This window comes from Equus quagga, chromosome 5 (genome assembly GCF_021613505.1).
Source record: "Equus quagga isolate Etosha38 chromosome 5, UCLA_HA_Equagga_1.0, whole genome shotgun sequence".
Lineage (NCBI taxonomy): Eukaryota > Metazoa > Chordata > Mammalia > Perissodactyla > Equidae > Equus > Equus quagga.
Window position 1 is genome coordinate 115,726,571 of NC_060271.1, and position 22,784 is coordinate 115,749,354.

General features: G+C 34.2%; 1 protein-coding gene across 3 annotated transcripts in view; it reads right to left on the reverse strand.

Annotated features, from left to right (window-relative positions):
* Positions 1-546: 546 nt before the first annotated feature.
* Positions 547-22,784, reverse strand: part of PPP1CB (protein phosphatase 1 catalytic subunit beta) — a 40,368-nt gene continuing 18,130 nt past the window's right edge. For all 3 annotated transcript variants that reach the window (XM_046661409.1, XM_046661410.1, XM_046661408.1), the window contains 7 exons: positions 18,718-18,849; positions 16,610-16,840; positions 14,626-14,730; positions 12,329-12,400; positions 7,014-7,165; positions 4,719-4,853; positions 547-2,369 (listed from right to left, as the gene is read on the reverse strand). In XM_046661409.1, the coding sequence (XP_046517365.1) occupies positions 2,265-2,369; positions 4,719-4,853; positions 7,014-7,165; positions 12,329-12,400; positions 14,626-14,730; positions 16,610-16,840; positions 18,718-18,849 (932 nt within the window). In that variant the 3' untranslated portion in view covers positions 547-2,264. The remainder of the gene's footprint in view (positions 2,370-4,718; positions 4,854-7,013; positions 7,166-12,328; positions 12,401-14,625; positions 14,731-16,609; positions 16,841-18,717; positions 18,850-22,784) is intronic.

Sequence of the window (22,784 nt, forward strand, 5' to 3'; positions counted from 1 at the left end):
TGTTACCAAGTAAATAACATTTGTAATGAACACATTGTATGAACAGAATCTAGTGAAGTGGTTGTAAGACTGCCTGAATAATTTTTTAAACATGATAAATTTCTATCCTTTAAATTTAATGACTAAATATTAATTTGCTTAGTGACTTTTTTCATATTCAGTACTGACTAGATGAATTATTAAAAAAAAAAAAATCCAGTAAGTAGGATCCAAATTAATGTGTTTTGACTAATACTGAGATTAATAAAAGACTGCCCTGTCTCCTGCCAAAGGCTTATTTTCTAGACCCACTTCACTATGATTACTAAGAGCACATCTAAAATTAAGAGATTGCTCAACTTGCACCCCAATTAGGAAGATATTTAAATCACATTAGATAAAAGCCTGTGTGACCTAATCTAATACATCATATGCAGTACATGAACACTTTCAGAAAAGAATCAATTCAATATATGTTAAAGACATTAAAATCTATTTGAATAAAATGTGTTTAAATGTCTCACTGTTAAGGAAAAAAAAGAACAAAATAACCAGTCAGACTTCATATCAATTAGACAACTTTTACTAAATGAGAAAACTACATTTAAAATGTGCTTTAAAACAAAATGGAATTAGAAAAAAAGACATACGCATTTGAAAGAACTTTGCACTGTGCTGAAAATCAAATCTCTTGCAGTAATACAATATGCCAATTCATAAAATGTAAGTTAACAGAATTCTCAATTTAACATTTTCAAAGACGATATTAAGGTCAAGAATTTCACATCTATGGTAGCACATATAGAAGGGCATTATAGATATGATGTCCATCCCTATGAAGCTTACAAATTTGACAATGCTCAATAAAAGCTTTTAGAATCACATCCAAAAGTGTCGCATCCAAAGAATCACAAATCTGTGTCCTGTAAGTTCTCCTTCTAAAATCTCTATGCTGACTTTTCTACTCCTTGTCATTTGTTAATACTAACCCTTAAAAAAAAGAGAGAACAGGAAAAGAAATGCTGCAATAAACCCTTGATCATGTACAGAAATTATTGCTACTATAGTTCACTACAAAGCATGTCTATACAATATTATATGAACTTTGATCATGAAAAATCAGAATAAAAATCTTTAGTGACATAAGCCTTACAATCGTATACAACATTCACATGGCAATATTAGACAGTTAAGCACCCAAAACCATAGTTGACAAAATGTCCCACTGACCGGCATTCATTTAAATACATCCTTCGTACAGAGGGAGGAAAAAAAGAGATAGTCAGCTTTCCAAGGCTTGTCAAAAAAGGATTCTCATGTTCTGTGAATCTAAAAACAAACAACAATAACAACAACAAAAAAAAACCCCAAAAAACAAAACCAATGCAGGTGAGGGTGTTACCAGAAAGTTAAGCATGCCAAAGGTGTTCCGTGCGAATTAAAACCTAAAGCCAAGGTACCACATAATCACATTACCAACTAGTTGGGTAATACTATATGAGCCTTATCTTAAAGTTAAATGAAATGCTACTGCACAATAGAGCATCAATAAGTTAAAAATTAGAGTGCACAAATCCAAATCAGTGGCAATTTCAGTATAAAGCAAAATATTCACTATCAGCTGTAAAGTTTGCCCAGTCAAACTGTTGATTAAATCACTGGATTGGACAGTTTACCTATTTTTTAAAAATATCAATCTCTAAAATTCCTTTTTATTGTAATGAGGCAGAAGTTTTAGTAAGATCAAATAGGTCTGTAAGTAAATAAGCAAGGGAAAAATAATAGTCAGTGAATGTCTTTAAAGCTCTTCCACGTTTCATTTTTTAAAATGTTTAGGGAAAAAATTTTAAGATATTTGCCATCATTCTAGCAAAAACAAACAAAACAAAACAAAACAAGCCCAAAATAATTAAACAACCAAGCAACACTAAAACCACATTACACAGATGGATCATCATGCTTTCATCTGGTTTAACTATCACATCTAGTTTAACTGGGATGCTTTTCAACTTTAAAAACTGTGATACATGAAGATGTAACTTTATTGGGTAATTTTGAATTTGGATTTAACTTTGTTGAATATTATAACAGAGTATACTTATTACAATACAGTGTAGCACATCTTTCTATTAGAAAAAAATTTAAGATCCTTTACCCGTCTCCTTAAGTTAAAGGTGTGACATCATAAAGGGTGTCAAATGGCTGGATGGTTTTACAGTGCACACTTATATATTATGAAGTATGTCCTTAACAAATCTGATGGTTTCTTTACACAGTTCCTTTCTTCACCTTTTCTTCGGTGGATTAGCTGTCCGAGGTGGAGTGACGGGACGTCCTGAATTCAGTCCACCATATTGGTACTTAGCTTTCTTTTCAGATGGTTTCAATATCTTAAAGTAAACAATGTATTAACAATGTTATTCTTTCAAGTGCAATAAGTTTAAGACAATTGTTGTAATAGTGGGTTTTTCAATAAGTGACATGAATTGTTGTAAAAGTGCAATAAAAACGCATAAAAAACCAGCAAAGTTCCAAACATTTCTCATATTTAAAGTGTGCAAATGTCGGAATACTGCTATTATTTGTCATTCCGTTGATAATTTAATAACAAAAGCTCGAGTACATGAGTCCTATCAACTATCCAACCCTTAGATTTAAGTAAAACTTTTTTCAAATTAGTATATATCTGTGGTGTGGAATAACACTAGTCCAGGAGTCACAAGACCTAGGGCCTCATCATAATTCTGTCACTATTTATTTAGAGAGTAATTAGTCAAAAATTCTTCAGACCATTTTTTATATGTAAATAGATTTTAAAAAATAGTTTGATTTATATATATTAAATATCATAACGTTCACCCATTTAAAATGTACAAATCGATGATCTTTAGTATATTTACTGAGTTGTACAGCCACTGTTACTATCTAATTTTTGGACATTTTTATTACCCCAAAAAGAAACCTTGTCCCCATAAGCAATCATTCTTCATTTCCACTCTCCACTCCCCTGACCCTGTGGCAACTCCAAACCACCACTAATCTACTTTCTTTCTCTATTGATTTGTTTTTTCTGGCTTATTTTATATAAGTGGAACCGTACAGTATGTGATCTTTTGTGACTGGCTTCTTTCACTGAGATGTTTCTGAGGTTCATTCATGCTGTAGCACACCTATCAGTATTTCACTACTTTTAACTGCCAAACAATATGCCACTTTACGGACATTCCACACCCCAGTCATTCTTTAGTTGATGGACATTTGGGTTGTTTCTACCTTCTGGTTATTATAAATAACACTCCTACGAATATGCATATAAATGTACGAGTACCTGTTTTCAATTCTTTCGGGTATATAGCTGGGAGTGAAAATTGCTGGGTCATCTAGAAACTCTATTTTTAACTTTTTGAGGGACTGCCAAACTGTTTTCCAAGGCAGCTGCATCATTTTACATTCCCACCATCAGTGTATGAAGGTTCCAACTTCTCCATATCCTCACCAATACCTGTTACTGTCTGACTTTTTTATTATATTCATTCTGGTGGGTATAAATAGAGCTTTAACCTACATTATAGATAGAAAATCTCAATATTTACACAAAAAGTGTGTAGAGAAGATTTATGAAGCATTTCTTAGAACTCTTCAGAGAATCATAGCGCCTCAGTGAAAAAAACATAGTAATCCAACTCCACTATGGTGACTGGTGAAGCATAAGGCCTGGTTACTATCCTTAAATTGTAAGTGAGAAGTCAAACGTTTACCATTCAATTGTACTAGTTCATAGAAACAGTATAATGCAATAAAGAGAAAAAGGGATGGGAAAGTCCCTATACATTTAAAAGGTGTGTGCATATTAGGGACATAAAATAATCTTTGCAAAACCAAAGTATTAAAGTTGTTTTAGTCCGTGAACAAGAATGATGTTAAGTAGCACACTAAAGCTATAGTTGGTCTCTTTTTAAAATGTAAATGGTTCTGTATTTATAAATGGGTACTTTAAGATTATTTGGAAAGTTTTTTCTTAGGTAAATATTCTATGTTATTTTCATCTAGTTTACAATATAATTCTTTTTCCTCAATGTCTGTCCTACCCGTTCATCTTGCAAAACAAAACAAAAATCTAAATAAACTATTCACTGAATTCACATTCTTTTAGCAGGTAAGCCACTATCCAAGGAGTCATACAGGAATTTAACAATTTAAACACTTGCATCAAGAATGACTGACATGGGGCCAGCCCCATGGCTGAGTGGTTAAGGTAGTATGCTCTGCTTTAGTGGCCTGGGGTTTTGCCAGTTCGGATCCTGGGCGCCAACATGGCATGGTTCATCAGGCCATGCTGAAGCGGCCTCCCACACAGCACAACCAGAAGCACTCACAAGTAGAATATACAACTATGTACTGGGGGGGCGCGGGGGAAGTTAGGGATAAGAGGAAGGGGAAACAAAAGAAGATTGGCAACACATGTTAGCTCAGATGCTAATCTTAAAAAAAAAAAAAAAATGACTGACATACCGTAGGTTCCCTAAGACTCTAATTAATTTGATATATACCAAAAAGGCTGGAACCCCTTTGTGAACGAAACTAGAAATCTCTAATAAGTCTATGAGTGATCATCACTTCTGAATAAAACCAATTTTCTATACTTGCTCAAGGAAAGAACACAAATTGAAAAGAAAAATTCTTCTGATAATAGTTTTAATTAGATTTCTAATTGTTATAAATTTATATTTATATCATACCTGAAATGAACACATCAAAGTTTCATCCACACTCATCATTCCACCAGCATTATCAAACTCGCCACAGTAATTTGGGGCTGAAAATAGGGTTACCAATTGTCGTTTAGCAAAAAATTCATATCCATCTTCCACCACCTGTCAAAGGAAACATCAAAAGAAAAAACACTTATTTATAGGTAATTCTCAACCATCTATACTAACTGAAATTAACGTGACAAAGACCTGGAAAAACACTCTTGTTTTGTTAATGAAATAAAAATAAAGTTATGATTATTAAAAAGTTAAAAAATCATGCCAGTTCCAAGGCTTTCCATATGCTAATAGGTACAGAGTCTACATGGAGCTAGGACACCAAATACTTCTTAAGATGATGGCATTACAATCCAACTATAGAATCCTTAATTCAATGAATCATAACCAGACAATGAAAGACAGATTATGTCAAGAATGTTTTTCTTGCTCTAATTTTCTATTAGTATTATGTAGCTAGACACTGAAACCTTTACTAAGTTGAGCTTAATTTACACAGACCAAGCTCCTAATAAAAATTAGCTGCTTATAGATTTTTATGTGTATAATTCTTTTTCTTAAGGATTTAACATGATTTCTAGAATCTGTTGTCAATTCCAGAGTGATTTAAACAATTTACGTTTCTCAGCTTTACAAATTTGAGAAGTAGGCAATGACATGTAAACATTTTATATTTATTTATAGCAGGCAAGAATACTTTTGAAATCTTTTAGGTATCTTTTGATTAAGCAAAATTATCCTACGATATTTGCTCATAAGAAAGTACCTCCAAAATAATTTACATTAAAAAAAAATAATTCCTACCTTAGTATCAGGTACATGTTCCTGTTGTACATGTTCCTGCTGTAATTATCTCATGGTAGAATTTAGATATTAACCTTTTCTGTTAAGACCTTGGTTACTTTATCTACTCCAGCTCAGCATAGCGCCTGGCACTCAGTACATCCTTTTAGTTTAGTTTGAATGTTCACTTATTCATTCATTCAGACATTTACTAAAAGAACAGGTTTTTTTAAAGGAAATATCTTTAGTTTGTGTTTCACATTATAAATCTCTTAATTTTAGAGATAATATGTTTGATTAAGTAGAATAGATATTGGAGGTGTCTGGAAAAAGACCGTGCAAACTAAGGTAGATCAGTAACCTGACTTTTTAAAATCACCCATTTTTGAAAAGACCAGTGAATGGAGATCTATAGCTTACACTTAGGTTTTACCTTAACAGACAAAGAATTAACAAAGAATATTTAAAAATATTATATTTACGAATTTCAAATACTTTTAGTATTTTAAAAGTAACCAAAAAAGATTTTTTAAAATGTCTTTCAATGTATTTCATACCAATTATGTTTTAGAGATGGTGAAGACTTAATATATTAAATTGTTAAAACAAGCTTTTGTTAATTTTTATTCAACAAACCCTAAATGCACGCTACAGTATGTCAGTAAATTTACATGGCAATGGATATTCAAAGGTGAGTAAGTTGCGATCCCCTCCTTAAAGAATGTACAATCTAGTGGTAGAGGAGGACATAGAACAAACAAACAAACAAACCTACATTGTATATGTATTTTAAGAACGAAAATTCAAATACACGCAAAAGCAGACAAAGAAGAGCTCAATAAAATCCCATTTACTCACCACCCTGATTCAATTACCAGAATTTTGCTACGTTTGTTTCATTTATCCCCCTTTTTCTTTGTTGATGCATTTTAAAGCAAATCCTAGACATGTCGTTTTACCTCTACATACCTGAGTATGCATTTCTGAAAAATATGGACATCCTTCTCACATAACAATAATATCATCACAGCTAAAACAATTAATAATGACTCCTTGATATAATACCCAGTCTATAATCGAATTTTCCCAACTGTCTCAAAAATTGTTAAATTGTCTTTTTATATATGGTTTGCTCTTATCAAAATGCACACAATTCATTTGATTATTACCTATAACAGGTAAACATCATATTAATACAGGATCAAGTATTTCTAGAAAGCTTTAGACAATCACTGAAAAATTTGCTGGCATTGCAGTATACTGCAAAAATATATTCTTTTGAAATATTTCCTCTTAGAGAGTGAGAAAGGGTTAACAAATCATAAGATTGTTAATTATGAGATCAAGGTTCAGGCTTCACCTCTCCCACTGCTTTCCTCGTATAATTAGCTTTCTTGGATCTCAGTTTCCTCAAAAATAAAAGGAGTGAACTTGTGTGAAGTTAATAAATATTAAAATATCCAAAAGTTTTATATTTCATACCTGATGAGCTCGACAAATCAAGTCTAAATCATGACGATTCAGGAATTTACTGACTACATCAGCTCCAAAAGTGAAGGAAACACCACGATCATTTTCTCCCCAGCCTTGCACATCCTTATCTGGGTCAGACCACAGCAAATCACAGAGCAGACCTTTAAAGAATAAAAGCACAGCAATGAAAAAAGCAGAACAAAGTTTATTAAATAAGGTATAACTATATCACATTTCTTCTCCTGCCCTCTTACCTTTTAAAAAACAGTAACAATCGCTTGGTCCCCAGAATCCCAGCTCACTGAACTGAGCCACTCTTTATTAAAGCAATCATACAAATATATCTTGCCTGGCTGCTTAAGGTAGCCAGGCAACCTTTCCAACCCTTCCCACAGACAGGGAATATGTGTATGGCACACTTTAAGCACACAATATGTGGAAGAGACTTCTCATCTTTTGTATATAGTTTTCCCGTAGTGATAACCAATTGACCCAGCAGGATTTCCTGAATAGCTCATCCTTTCCTTACAGAGCTACCTATACTGTCTGTTTCTGGGTGCCACAGTCTATTGCATTAATCTATTTTATGTATCCTTGAGCCAATAACACACTAGAGCTTTTAAATAAATCTTTTTATTTGGTAGGACTAGTATCCCCACTTAATACTTTTCTTCAGGATTGTTTTGGTTACTTTTAATTCTTTGTTCTTCCACATATAAAATTCTGAATCAGTTTGTCTAATTCTGCGAACTCAATTCAGATTTCATTGGAATTGCATTTGATCTATAGATCAATTTGAGGGAAGAAAACATTTTCCATGAAGGCCTAGAGGATTTAAGTAAAATATGGAGGAACAAAATCATTGGCTTTAGTAATGTTTTGGGCTTAAGAAAAGAGGTCAGAGCTAAAAATATTTATCTGGCTATCTTTATCATAGTAATAGTACTGCAAATCTTAGAAGGGACTGAGACCACCTTGGGAATGCAAAGCGAGAAGACCAGTAAATAAACTCTGAGGAATTAAACATTTAATAAGCAAGCTGAGGAGGGGGAATCAATAAAAAATATTGAGTAGGAATGGTCAAAACAAAAGGAAGAGATTAGACTAGCAAAGATCTCCTGAAAGACCTAAGAATTATCTAGAAGTAGGAAACGATTAAGTTTGAAGTGCAATGAACAAGTGGAGTAGGATGAAAACCAAAAGTGCCACAGAGAATTAGATCATAAGACCTAATGAAAGCAGTTTCTTGATGGCTGATGGGACGAGAGTGGGTTAGAATCAAATTGTAGTGAGACTAAGAGGGGGTGGATGTTGAGAAGATGATAAGTACTTTTCTAAGAACGATGGTGCTAAGGGAAGAAAAAATTAGTGTTAAGGGAAGATTTTTTTTTATAGCCCACAAACTTCATAATATAGGTCAGTCATCAGGAAAGGAGATGTTCATTTTGAGTCACAGTATAACTTGTCTTGATAGGCGAATTATCTAAAACACCCTTCACAATTAGTGGTAATGTACTCTTAATTTCTATCATTATTTCCTAAGCTCCTACTATAATGTTCTAAGAAATCCACCAGCATACAAAATCCATTGGGACAGTTAGTCTCAATTTACAAGCTCTGATTTCTAAAGAACACAAGCTGATTCTTTAAAAAAATACATACACACCCTCCCAGGGCTCTTTAATGTTCATACTTTCTCGTGTTTCCACAGGAGAAGCTGTGAGCAGGAGTCCAAGACAGTAATCTAAATATATACATACATTTTGTTGTTGTTGTTAAGGAAGATTTGCCCCGAGCTAACATTGTGCCAATCTTCCTCTATTTCTTTTTTTTAGTACCTGGGACTCCAGCACAGCATGGCCGCTAACAGAGTGGTGTAGATCCGTGCCCAAGAACTGAACCCAGGCTGCTGAAGCAGAGTGCACTAAACTTAACCACTAGGCCACCAGGGCTGGCCCCTGTAATTTTTATGTGATGATAAAACTAGAATGTAGTTGCTTTCAGAATTATTTGGGAAATATGACAGTGTCAACACATACAAAATGAGATAGCAACAACAACAATCTGGCATCCTTCAACCTTAATGGAATCAAGATAAGAATCTGAGAGTCAAAGTTCAATGTTTTCTAATTCAATTCCTAATGAACAAGCATCACAATCATTAGACTACTGCTTTAAAAAATGTGTTAATTTATAAATTTATAAACTAAATTTCTGAAGCTTATAGAGAATATCAAAGCTTAAAATGACTGTTTTCAGCATCTCAGAAACTTTCCACTAGAATATGTTAAAGAGAGAAACTTGTCACCCCTGAAACTGATTTATGTCTGAACTATACCATTAACAGAAACCCTGAAGATGTAATGCTTGAAATATATATTTATATTGTACCTTATTTTAAAAACAGCATTTTAAATAAATGCCCTATTATTTCAATACTAGTTTCTATTAGATTTAGTCAAATATATTCTATAATTACAATCAAAATCCGGTAAAATGCATGCTTTTCCTTTTATAATCAAGACAAGTTGTGCTACTTACACAAGTAAGTTCTGAGGCAACTTACTACAACATGCAATATGTCAGTGGCTTACTAACAAAAGAGGATCTATACAATTGTTTATAATGGTTGATGTTTAGTCATGAGTAGCATTTTAAGTGATATTATCAGGCTTTCAGTACACCGAGCAAAACAATCCAATCATACTTGAAAACAAGCAACCAGGGGGGTCGGCCCTGTGGCCAAATGGTAAGTCCACATGCGCTTGGGCAGCCCAGGGTTCACCAGTTCAGATCCCAGGTGTAGACTTACGCACCACTCATCAAGCCATGCTGTGGCAGCATCCCTCGTGGAGGAACTAGAATGACATGCAACTAGAAGACACAACTATGTACTGGGGCTTTGGAGAGAAGAAAAAAAAAAAAAATGAGGAAGACTGGCAACAGATATTAGCTCAGGGCCAATCTTCCTCACAAAAGAAAAAAAAGGCCAAGGAGATCAGAGAGAGAGAGAAAAAAACAAGCAACCAAATGCACATTCTTAGTCCAATTTAAAGATTTGCTTATGTTTTGCTCGGGGACTGAGTTACATACATTTTTTAATGTTTATCTTTCTACAGAATCTCTAGATCTTACGAGTGGGAAATGAACTTATTAACTAACCAGCTCAACCCTATTTGATGAACAATCAATTCCTCTTTACTCAATTACCAATAAACAATCCCAGCATCAGTAAACTAAAAGATTTTTTCTCCATATATATGATGTTCCTAATTTATAACAGGATTTCTAGACCCTATGGCACTCTAGGTAATCCTCATTTTGAAGATATTCAAGTCTGTTGAGAATTGATGATACAATACATAAAGGGTAGGTCTGATTACACAAATGACAATGGGACAATTAATTCAACAATGTAAGTCTGCCTAAAAAAAAAAAGTCTGGTAGAAACTGAGGGAAAGGGCAGTTTTGCTTATGCTAATGTTTTTAATAGTATGACAGTGTGATACAATAAAAATATATTTGGTCTTTGTTCCCATTCTTGGCATAAAGCTCCTAAAACCCTTGGAATTTCCTGAGTGATAAGAGTATCTTTTGTTATTCATAAGGATCCCCTTTCCATCACACCTGAGTTTATGTTAATGAGGTGACCTAGAGCCTCCTAGACAGCTTCAGAAAAGGGGCTAGTCAACAGAAAGATGAAATGTGATTAGAGTTGGAACTTTTAGCCCTCTCACCCTGTCCCTGCCACCTCTGGGAAGGGAAGTGGGAACTGGAAATTCAGTTCTATAAAAACCCTTCAACAATTAGATTTGAGGAACTTCCAGGTTGGTGAAAGCCGTTCACCAACACTGCCCCCCATACCTTGCCCTATGCATCTCTTCCATTTGGCTGTTCCTGAATTGTATCCTTCATAATAAACTGGTAAATGTAAGTAAAGCATCTGAGGACGTGGTTGTGGAAACCCCCTTGTAGAAGAAGTGGTGTCAGAAAATGCCACACAGGGGCTGGCCAGGTGGCGTAGCGGTTGGGTTCCCGAGCTCCGCTTTGGCAGTCCAGGGTTCGCAGGTTCGGATCCGGGCGGAGACCTAGCACTGCTCGTCAAGACACACTGTGGCAGTATCCCACATAAAACAGAGGAAGATTGGCACAGATGTTAGCTCAGCGCCAATCTTCTACACAAAAAGAAAAAAGAAAATGCCACACAGAAAGGTATTGATGTGTTAAGCAAAAGCTGAACTGCGGAAATAGAACTTAACTGCACTAAATTCTCAGGTCTTCATGGCATCTTATGATATGAATGCCACGACTAGTACACACCTTAGTAAATACACTGGTACTCAAATATGAATAATTACCATTTAAAAGGCAACAGAAAAGTTAGGATAACTGGCAACTGTGCCTAGCACTTATTTTTAAAATTAAATTGGGCTCATTTATTAATCAACACAACAATTTATCCTCAAATGGAACTTAAATGCTTTTGTTTTGACTTGCTTCACTTATCTAAGAGATATCTGGAATTCTGAATACTCAATTTTCATAAATCTTTCAGACACAATTTTCATAATTCACCACACATCTAAAGAGCCTTCCATCTCAAGAGCCTTAAAGTTTAGCTCTAAAAATTTGAAATAGAGATGATGTAGAAAACAATGAAAAACTACTAGATAATTTAAAAGAAGGTACTTGTAATTCTTGGTTAAGAAAGAAAAATTTTCCTTTTTTTTTTTTTTTTTGTGAGGAAGATTGGCCCTGAGCGAATATCTGTTGCCAATCTTCCTCCTTTTGCTTGAGGAAGATTGTCCCTGAGCTAACATCCATGCCAATCTTCCTCTACTTTATGTGGGATGCCGCCACAGCGTGTCTTGATGAGCAGTGCTGGGTCTGCGCCCAGATCCAAACCCACAAACCTCGGGCTGCCGAAGCAAAGCATGTGAACTTAACCACTATGCCACCAGGCTGGCCACAAGAAAAATTAGATTAATTAAAAAACTTTGACTAATTTTTAACAAGTCTTTGAAGGACATAACCAATGGTGATATGAATGAGAGTTTTGAAAGACAGGAAGGTAAGGGAAATCAATAGCAAGATCTTTTGTGATAAGTTTGACAGAACCATATTTAGAAGTTCTGCACTTCGGGGAATAACTAGTGAAAGCGGAAGTATCTTATATTACTGCAAGTAATCTGTAGTTAGCTTACTGACTACAAAAAAAACTCTATTATTTATTACACAAACCAATCCTACTTCCACTAAGTATAATTAAGTTCAAATATGCCAACATTTTATATATAACAACTAAACTTCTCTATATACTTAACCTGTATCAGGGACATCAGTGGGTCTCATAATTCTCCGAATCTGCTCCATAGACTGCAGGTCTGGTGACAGTCCTATAATAAAAAGATGAGTCATAGTACTGACATCTAAAAGTTTTTCACTCAAATAAAATAAAAGTATTTAATCAAAGTAGATTTACTATATGAAATTAAAGATATTTAAAGTTTTCCTTTTAATGTTATCTTTAATACACTGAGTTATTAAACAGAATCCCACATTGATATAATAGAACATTATGATTAGGTCTTCTCCACTTTTCCCTAACAGGGAAATGAAATTCTCTTTCATTTCAAAAGATTTCTCAAGGAAAGAAATCCTACTACGTTCTTTCTTTCCAAACATTCCCCGCCCTTCACAGGTACGTACTCAATTCTAATCCTACGCTTTTGCCACTTCTTACCACCTAATCTTAAACATGTTTACTTCCAAGTTAAAGTGTCTCACACTGTCCCAGAAGACCTTCATACATCCCACTCCAACAGGCTCATTATCTTCAATAAAAGCGCAATTGTTGATCAGAAGGGATAAACAAGAAAAAGCACATGAAAATACTTTGCAAGCTTTGAAGGAGGACATAAATATAAGCTACTATTTTTCTTTGGTAGACAATCCAAGTATCATCACAAAGAATAAAGCTAAATATTCACATTCCATACTGCTATATTTCTATTCTTAGCTATACTGATGCGCAAGAGCTACCATTTCTGAAATATTTAGTATCCACTGTTGAATGTTTCAATTAATATAGTGAATTATGCTCTATCGGAGAATAAACCATTGATTACCTCAGGCCTAGACAAGTACATCTATCTTTTTAGCATTTTCCACCTTTAATTCTTCCCACATATTAATGAAAAACTAATTTTATTACAGTATTTTCACTAAATTACTTCCCTGTACAAAAACCCAATATGGTTATTAAACCAGTCAACAAACTCCTTTGCTGAGTATTCAAATCTCTTTAATCTGATGCCATCATTCCCCAACATGTACTTGACATTCTACTTGGGCCAGTTACTCACACATTCCTTGAATTAGACAACATAAAAAAGACTGTCTCAAGTGCTCTTCACCTCTCCAAACTCTATTTATCCTCCACACTCAATGCCTTCATAAACATTCACCCAATAATTCTCTCCCATTTGTGACTTCTCATAACAACTACTATCTCTACAAGTACTTTGACATAATTAAATTCCATTCATTCCTCAATGTTTTGAAATATACATTTTATCAACAGGTTTTTAAATTCCTCAAGATAGCCAGATCATAAACTGTCCATATATTTTCAAGGCATCTAGCCAAGTGCAAGACACATATTTAGTTTTTCAAATGAACGTTCATATATTCAAGCTTACCCAGAGAATAAATTATCACTCTACCAAAAAATTATTTTTAGGACTAAAACAGATGTATTACCTAAAACCTAGAACTCTTGGCATGTGGAAATATTAAGCTCAATTCTATCTGGATTCTGATGAAAGGTGTTTAATATAGGCAGGAAAATCATCATGATCCTCTTTCCCCGCCTTTTTTTCCCCCCTTTTTCTCCCCAAAGCCCCCTGCTACATAGTTTTATATTCTTCGTTGTGGGTCCTTCTAGTTGTGGCATGTGGGATGCTGCCTCAGCGTGGTTTGATGAGCAGTGCCATGTCTGCACCCAGGATTCGAACCAACAAAACACTGGGCCGCCTGTAGCAGAGTGCGCGAACTTAACCACTCGGCCACGGGACCAGCCCCATGATCCTCTCCCTTTTACTGATAGCGGTTATCTTTCTGTCAAAACTGAGGCAAAGGGAAGACATTTTTTCAAGCAAAACTCTGGTTAACCTCCTCATACGTGAAATTCCTTAAAGGCAAGTACTAGATTTCCATTTTCATTATGTATAAATAACCATAAATTTCTAGTTATTAAAAGAAATTTTAGCCACGTTTAAAAGAGTTTTAATCACTTGAGTTTTCACACAAGCACTGCTTTGTTTTCCCCTAGCAGCTTAATTATTATAGGTCTTTTCTAAATACAGTCATGAGTTGCTTAATGGCAGGGATACGTTCTGAGAAATGTATCGTTAGATGATATCGTTGTGCGAACATTATACAGTGTATTTACACAAACCTAGATGATGTAGCCTACTACACACCTAGCCCACAACGGTACTAATCTTATGGGACCACCATCGTATATGCAATCCATCATTGACCAAAATGTTATTATGCAGCGCATGACTATAATGGAATAGTAAGAAAAATCCAAAGGTAAATTTACTAGTCGGCTTACCTCCATGACAACAGAAGATCTTCTCATCCACAATGGCAGCTATAGGCAGACAGTTGAAACAATCGGTGAAGGTCTTCCACAATTTAATATTAAACCTTCGCTTGCCTATAAAAAGAATAAATAGAGTAAATAAATCTGAAATCTCAGCCACAGGATTACGAATGATTTCAATTTTCTTCTGTTTACCTAGCAATCTGTTTTTTCTCTAAGTGTTACTTGTATACTTTTAAAAAGGTAATAAATATTCAGCACCTTCAGTAAAGTTACAAAAGACTTCAAAGTCTGTCCTATAGGTACTTTATGAAACAAATACATGAAAAACTTTTGTCTTTTAAGATCACATTTATAATATAACAACTTTGAAACAGTCTAATAGACTATTAGTTTATTTTTTCCATTCAACATGTACACTAGTTAACCTAGCCAAATTAGTAAGAAGTGAAAGTGGTGCCTCTGGAGACTGTCCATTTTAACTCTACTGCATTAAGTAACACAGCATAAACTTACTGCCAAGAAAGGAGAATTTCCAAGTGCTTAACTGGTAATCACTTTTGAGTGAATTATAACTTGGCACTGTAGCAAGTATAAATAGAAACACAAAGGCCATAATTTTCCTGAAGTCTAGCATAAAGAGCTACAACAAAGACAATCTCAAGTGTTCACCTTTTTTAGTGTTACCCGATTTTTCTGAATTTGGCAACAAATTGCAACAACCAACCCAGGGGAGGGATGAAAGACACAAGCACTAACTTCCTATGTTTTTATGCCATAACCTGCCTCTCAATAAATAAGTATAACTCAAAACAGTTTTCACAAGCTGTTCTCATACATATTATTTCATTTGATGTCATTTCTATCCTCAAGGATATTCAAGCCCATATTTTATCCTTTAAGAATATATATTTCTGATTTAGCTTTAGCTAAGTGGTTATAGTTTGACGTACTACACCCACTTTCTGTCTACTGGTCTGATTTAAATAATTGGAACCATGCATTACACCTCAGAAATAAAAATGCAATATAAAATCAAACATAGAATCATTCTCATTAGAACATAAGCTTCATGAGAATAGAGATCACCTGTTTGTGCACTGCTGCATTCCCAGTGTTTAGAATAGTGCCTGGCATATAACATTTCTTCAAACACTTGTCAAATAAATGACTACATGAATCAAGGAAGTAAGAATTTAAATAAGGACTCTACTAAATTTAAGGATGGAAAAAAAGCAAAAATAGATTCTAATTGAGAATTCAGCACTAAAAAACAAATTCAATTTGAAAATCATTGTAATTAGTTCTAAATTGTAATTAACCAAACATATGTTCACTCCCATACCCTAACAAAAGTAAAAGACCAAATTCAAATGTAGTAGTGTAATTTAGTAATAACACTTGGAAACACCACTATACAACAGCAAATCAGTGATTTCTTCCTGATGAAAAAGAGTACAATAAAATAAGGATATCCCGGAGTATTCAGTATCCTTATCTCTCTAGGTTTAAAAGCATAGATTAAAAATCTAATAATACACTTCAACTTTTAAATAAGTTCAAAGAAGTTCTCAGTATTTTCTGTCACACAGGGCCCATGGGAGTTTCTGTCCTATCATAAGAATGCTGAGAGCTAAAACCTTAATGGACACTAGAAAACCAGAGGCTACTGTCTATAGTGTACCTCTGTTTCACTTGGCTATTTTACCCGGTAAACTAATTAAAACAAGGCCTTTCAGCTGAGTAAGCTACAGTCAACCTGAAACTACGTGATCAAGGAGATCCGAAGGAATCAATTTAATTAGTAACCTGTTTCCCAGCTTCAGGTTGCTCTTTCATTAAAGGCTCTCTTCTTGGGCTTATGCTTGCTATGCTTGCTAGATCACGTTTTTAAAAACCTCTGAATTGAAGGAACTCTTTTGAAATGGAAAATTGGGGAATTTTCCATTAATATTAATTAAATTAATAAAAATAAATTTTTATTTTTACTTACATTCATCATAGAATCCATAAATGCGATTGATGCTAGCACACTCATGGTTTCCTCTTAAGAGAAAGAAGTTCTCTGGATATTTGATTTTATAAGCCAACAGCAAACAAATGGTTTCCAAAGACTGCTTTCCTCTGTCCACATAATCGCCTAAGAAAAGATAGTTGGCTTCTGGTGGGAAACCTCCATATTCAAATAATCGCAGTAAATCTGTATACTGTCCATGAATATCTCCTAAAAATAGAAAAAGTCAGTTTTAGAAAATTTGGTTACGGTGGTAAATAGCTTCTATGAAATGATTCCTAATGTTTACACCCTTGTATAATCCTCTCCCCTTGAATGCAGGCTGTAGCTGGTGACTTACTTCTAACAAAGAGAACACAGCAAAAGTGAGATAAGCTGTCCCTTCTGCGATTAGGTTACAAAAGTTTGTGACTTTGGCCTTGCTTGCACTCTTTTGCGTTCTCTCATGCTCAATAATGACACCAGCTGCCTTATGGAGAAGCACACATGACAAAAGAACTGAAGGAGGCCTCTGGTGAACAACTCATTAGGAACTGAGGCCCTCAGTCCACTGGCCCATAAGAAACTTAATCCTTTCACAGTTGAGCCTTCAGATGACTGCAGCCCAGATAACACCTTGATCGCCGCCTTGTGAGAGACCCAGAACCAGACAACCCAGCTAAGCTGTGCCCAAATTCCTGACCCTCTGAAACTACAAGATGACAAATTAATATTTGTTGTTTTAAGCCACAAAGTTTTGGGAAAATTTGTTATACAACAATGAATAACTAATACAGCTACTCTTATTATCTGGTGGTGTAACTTAGGTCATTTTGTTATACCAAATAGAGAGACAAACAGCAAAAACTTAGAAATATTTAGTATAAATTACTTCTATTACCTTCAAGTTATTTCTATATTAAAGCCTTTTAAAGAGTATCTTGCTGAGAATTCAAATCATTTTATGATGACTTAAAAGTAACTACGTGTGCTTCATTTAAATTCACAAAAGGGACTGACCATTTCAACAAAATTCCAAACTACCACCTCTTACTTAAAGGTGATACTCTAAGCGAATTAATTTATTCAACAAACATTTATTTAGCTAATATCTCTTATTTGCTAGGCAATGTACAAAGGAGCACCAAGCATATGACTTAATAAACCACATGAATAAAGAAAAAAAAGTTTTTAAGGGGCACACTAAGCACCCACAAGTTACATGGTATGAATGTGGAGAACTAAGAAACACGTAGGGGAATGAAAGTTTTTGCATATAGCAAATAAGCCTTGACTGAGCAAAAGTTGATGATTACGCTCATAAAAGCTATGTCATAAAGACTAACAGCCAATACAAATAAAAACTGCATTATTAAACCAAAAGCCAGTACAATATATTATTTATACCACTTTCTGCTGTTATGTGAACTACAGAAAAATGCTTTCTGTGTGATAATTTTTATGGCTATAACAATGCAATCATTGAACTCAAGGTCACAAGTTTTTGCTTTTGGCCAAAAGCCACTGTAAAACTTAACAAATACAGATTGTAAAGCTATTCTTCAAAATAAATTAAAATGATTATAACAAAGTTAGAAGACCATGGATACTGTCATATTGACCCCTCCAAATTCTATTTTTTTCTAACCAGTACATCAGAATGCCCATTTCTCCACATCCTTGCAACACTGGATATCAATTTTTGACACTTTTTAATCTGATCAGAGTTTGAGATTTGTTTTTAAATTGTATTTCACTGATAATTAGTGAGGTTGAGGATCTTATGTTTATTGGCCGTTTGAATTTCTTCTAAGATCTGCTTCTTTTTTTTGTTATATTCCTACTGCAGTGGCTTTTTCTTACTAACTTCTAAGAACTGTTTATATAGTGTGACTAGCAATCTTTTTATACATGTAGCAAATTATTTTCTTCTTGTAACTTGTCATTTTAGTAAAGTTTCAATTTTTATATAATTTTATGTAATAAAAACTATAAATCTCTTTTATAAAAAAATTTTTAAATGTTTTCTGCAGATAATCTTCAATGTAAATATGGGATGAAAACCAGGATTCAAAAGAGATCATTCCTAACTTTATCCATTTACATACCACAAATTTTCAGTGGTGCTTCCAATTCCAAAAGAATAGGCTGGCTGAGAAATATCTCCCGAGACTTGATACATAAGCCCCGAACTTCTGCTTCAGTCATCTGCACAATCTTTCCTGGACGACATCCTCGTACTGATAAACAATGAATAAAATGGTCAGTTTTCCAAAATTTATCCATAAAATAATAATCCTTAAAAAAGTGTCATGCCCATTATTTCGAAGACCAGAAAAGGCACACAGGCAGCAAACCACGGGACACTCTATTGTGTCCTATGACTAACAGTAAGGTTCTTCTAATATCTCTGGCTTCTCTCTACACTCCTGCTGGTTCCTGATGCTGCTACTGCCTGATGAGGCTGCTGCCACGGAAATGCAGTCCTATTTTTTGCTTTCCAGTAGCCAACTGGAAGCCTCGCAGCCCAAGAGATCTAAAAAGTTTCAGGGACAGCAACTTTCAGTGTCTGTCCTACTCTCTCAGCAAAGTCTTGCATTTAGAAGAAGGCCAAAATAGCATCATTAAGAACCAGTGACTATGAAGAAAGGGAGACCAAATAAACATATCTGTCAGTAGGTGGTTTAGCTTCACATACTTCCTTGGAATATTATGAGCAGTCCCAAAAATTTAGCAATCACGACCTCCATTTTCTGACTAAAACAAAACAAATTTTAAAAAGGTGCCAGATATTTATTAAATTTTAATGCATTATTATGTTCACAATAGGGCATTATATTTAGCTATTTAGATGGAAGAAGGCATTTTTCATATGAATGGGCAATAAAATCCATTAACTAATATAGTTCCCAGTAACTTCTGGGATAGAGTGGGGAGGAATGGTGAATGCAGAGTTTCTTATTTGCCCTACCGAATTGAACTTGTAATCATTTCCTTTCAACATTATCTTCTCCACTGGTTCTCTTTAATCGTTAAATATACTGCTAGCTCCCATTTAATCTTAACTGAAAAGGCATTTAAAAAGAGAAAACACAGACTATATTTCTATACACCTCTATTAATCCCCATTTACAATTAAGTCCACGTTTCTTGCTAAAAATTGCTATGATTCCTTTGTCGCGTCCAGAGGCTTAAAAAAAAGGCCCCACATGCAAAAGTCAACCCATGTATATATATTCAATTAATATAGTAAGATATAAGGAACAAAGAAGAGACAGAGACAATGTTGAAATGTGCTTCAGCAAGTATGACTGTTAATAACACCATTCCTGAAATTCAAAACGATGATTAGCAGAACTACTTTTATTATGGGAACTTAGCATAGCTTCTACCTTAGTACTAGCTCTCAAACATCAATCATCTACTTCCCAAAGACATTTGGATTTCTCTAAGACAGAAAAAGACATCTAACTTTGTACCTTCTTCCATTAAGTATCTAGACTGCTGCTTAGATTCAATGTCCTGCAATAGGAACACTTCTTAATCTTGGCATTAAATTTTAAATCTGGGAAGTGATGGTTAAAAAATATAGTTGCACCATCAGGGCATCAAATATCTATCTGTTTCAGTTTGGGGGGGAAAAGTACTCTCCCTGAAGGATTAAAGATCTCTGGTTGCTTCAGGATGATAAATACACACCTAAAAGTAATTATTTAAAGATAATGAGCAACAGACAGACAAAATGCTTTTGGCTCTTGCAAAAGCTTCTACAATTTCTTTTGTGATTGTGTAGTGATAAAACACTTAAGTTATCAAAATTTAGTTGTAACTTGATGGCAATCATTATTAAGTCAACACTAGTGTGGGTCACTTTGATGTATGGATTTAAAGTGTCTAAACTACAATGGTAAATATTTTATCTCATATTTGTTTTATTTTCTCTGTAAATTACGTCTATTTAATTTTGACCTCAAGTGAATAATTTAGGTTACACTAAGATGCACTTTGACTAACATTTATACAGAGCTAAAAATGCCTCAATTTATAAGCTATGCTAATCCACAGAAACTAAAAATTTACCAAAACAAACACACCACACAAAATCTCTTATATTTCACTGATTCTAAGATTCATGTTTTTTCTGCAATTAACATCTCTGAAGTTAGGAGATATCCCGCAATCAATCATTTCTTACAATTGTAATTGGCAGTGGCTTTTTTCTCCCTTCATGGCACATAAAATAATAGTTCATTTCAAAATCAATCACCTCTAAGAGTTGATGAAATGCAGTTAGAGAAGCTAAAGGTTCTTTCAAAGGTTAAGCCTTTGACAAGTAACCAAATCTTAGGAACAAATGAGCCAAATGTTTGGGAGAAGAGGGTAGATGGCTCAGGGCAATCCCAGCTGCCTTTCAATTCAAAAGTTGTGTTCCCTTATCCACCGGTATGTACTCCCAGACTTCCAAGAGCAATTAAAATTTCTGAGAGTCACCTGAAAAAAAGGAATAAATCAACGCACCCTGTTACGTAGGGGAACTACATCACTATCACTATCCATGGGGGATTCCAGAATTTGTGTACATGAGCCTAGACCCAAGTGACTCACCAGATTACGAAGATACTATAAATCTGGATAATTCATTAGGTACAAAGCAATTTCACATCAATCATCTCATTCAATCCTTTCGCTATCCCAGGAATTAGAAAGAGAAGTTATTATCTACACTGTACAATGCTAAGAGATTAAATAACTTGTATAAGATTACAGAGCCCAGGTTTTATAAGACTAGAGGTAGTAAAAAACAGAAGAAAAGAATTTAGAACCAAGGTCTTCTAACTCAAAAGCCAATACTCTTTCTACTCCATCATATAAAATTTTTAGTCAAAAATTTCCCAGAAAAAGAAATTTCAGCAGGTAATAATTGCAAATCAGGTAAAAACCCTGTTATAGCAAATTATCTACTACACTATTACTGTTTAGAAAACATTTTGAGGTATTACATACATACAGAAAAGTACACTAACATTATGTGCATAATTCAATGAGTTTTAACTATACATATACCTAAGTAACCACCACCCAGATCAAGATACAGAATACTTCTAGGAGGCTCCCTTAAGCCCTAACCATTCAATAATAATGCCCAAGCTTACTTTCTTGATTTCTTTCAGTAAGATTAATCTGACCTGTTTTCCAATTTTAGATAAATATACAGTATATACTTTTGCTCATTATTATATCTGTGAGATCCATCCATGTTATTGTGTTTAGTGGCCATATGAAGTATTTCACTGTATGAATATACCATAATATACTTATCTACTCTATTTAGGTCATTCCCATTTTGGGGCTATTATGAATGCTATGATTATTCACATACATTTCTCTTGGGTGTGTGTATATATAAAAATATATATGACACAGGAGTAGACCAGCTGGGTCACAGGGAATACTAGCTTTATTAAGAAGTAGATACTGCCAGTTTCTCAAAGCGGTTACACCAATTTACAATTCCACCAACAATGCTGCTTTACATCTTTGCCAACAATGGATATTATTAGTCTTTTTAACTTTAGCCATTTTGTTGGGTGTACAGTGGTGTTTGTTGAGATTTTAATTTGCATTTCCCTAATAAGTAATGTTGTTGAGTAATGTTGGGCCATTTGGATATCCTTTTTGGTGAAGTTCCTTTTAAATCTTTTGTTGATTCTTTAAAACCAGACTGTCTTTTAAAAATTTATTTGCAATAATTCTTTATATATTCCAGATGAATCCTCTGTTGAATATATGTGTTACAAGTACTTTCTCCCAGTTTATGCCTTGCTTTTTCCCTCTCTTAATGCTATCTTTTGATGAAAACAGAAGTTATTTTAATAACTTTAAATCCATCTTAATTAAATTTAATCAATTTTTTCTTTTTTGGTTAGTGTATTTTGCATCTTGTTGAAGAAACTTTTGCATTCTCTAAAGATATATCCTTATGTTTCCTTCTAGATGCTTTATTGTTTCAGCCTATTTCATTCAATAATCCATCCTAACTTAATTTTGTGTATGGTTTGAGGTAAAGATCAAGGTTCATTTTTATCCATACAGATATCCAATTGATTTAGCACCGTTTATTATAAAGATCATCCTTTCTCCACTGAACTGCAGGGGTAGCTTTGTAGAAAAATCA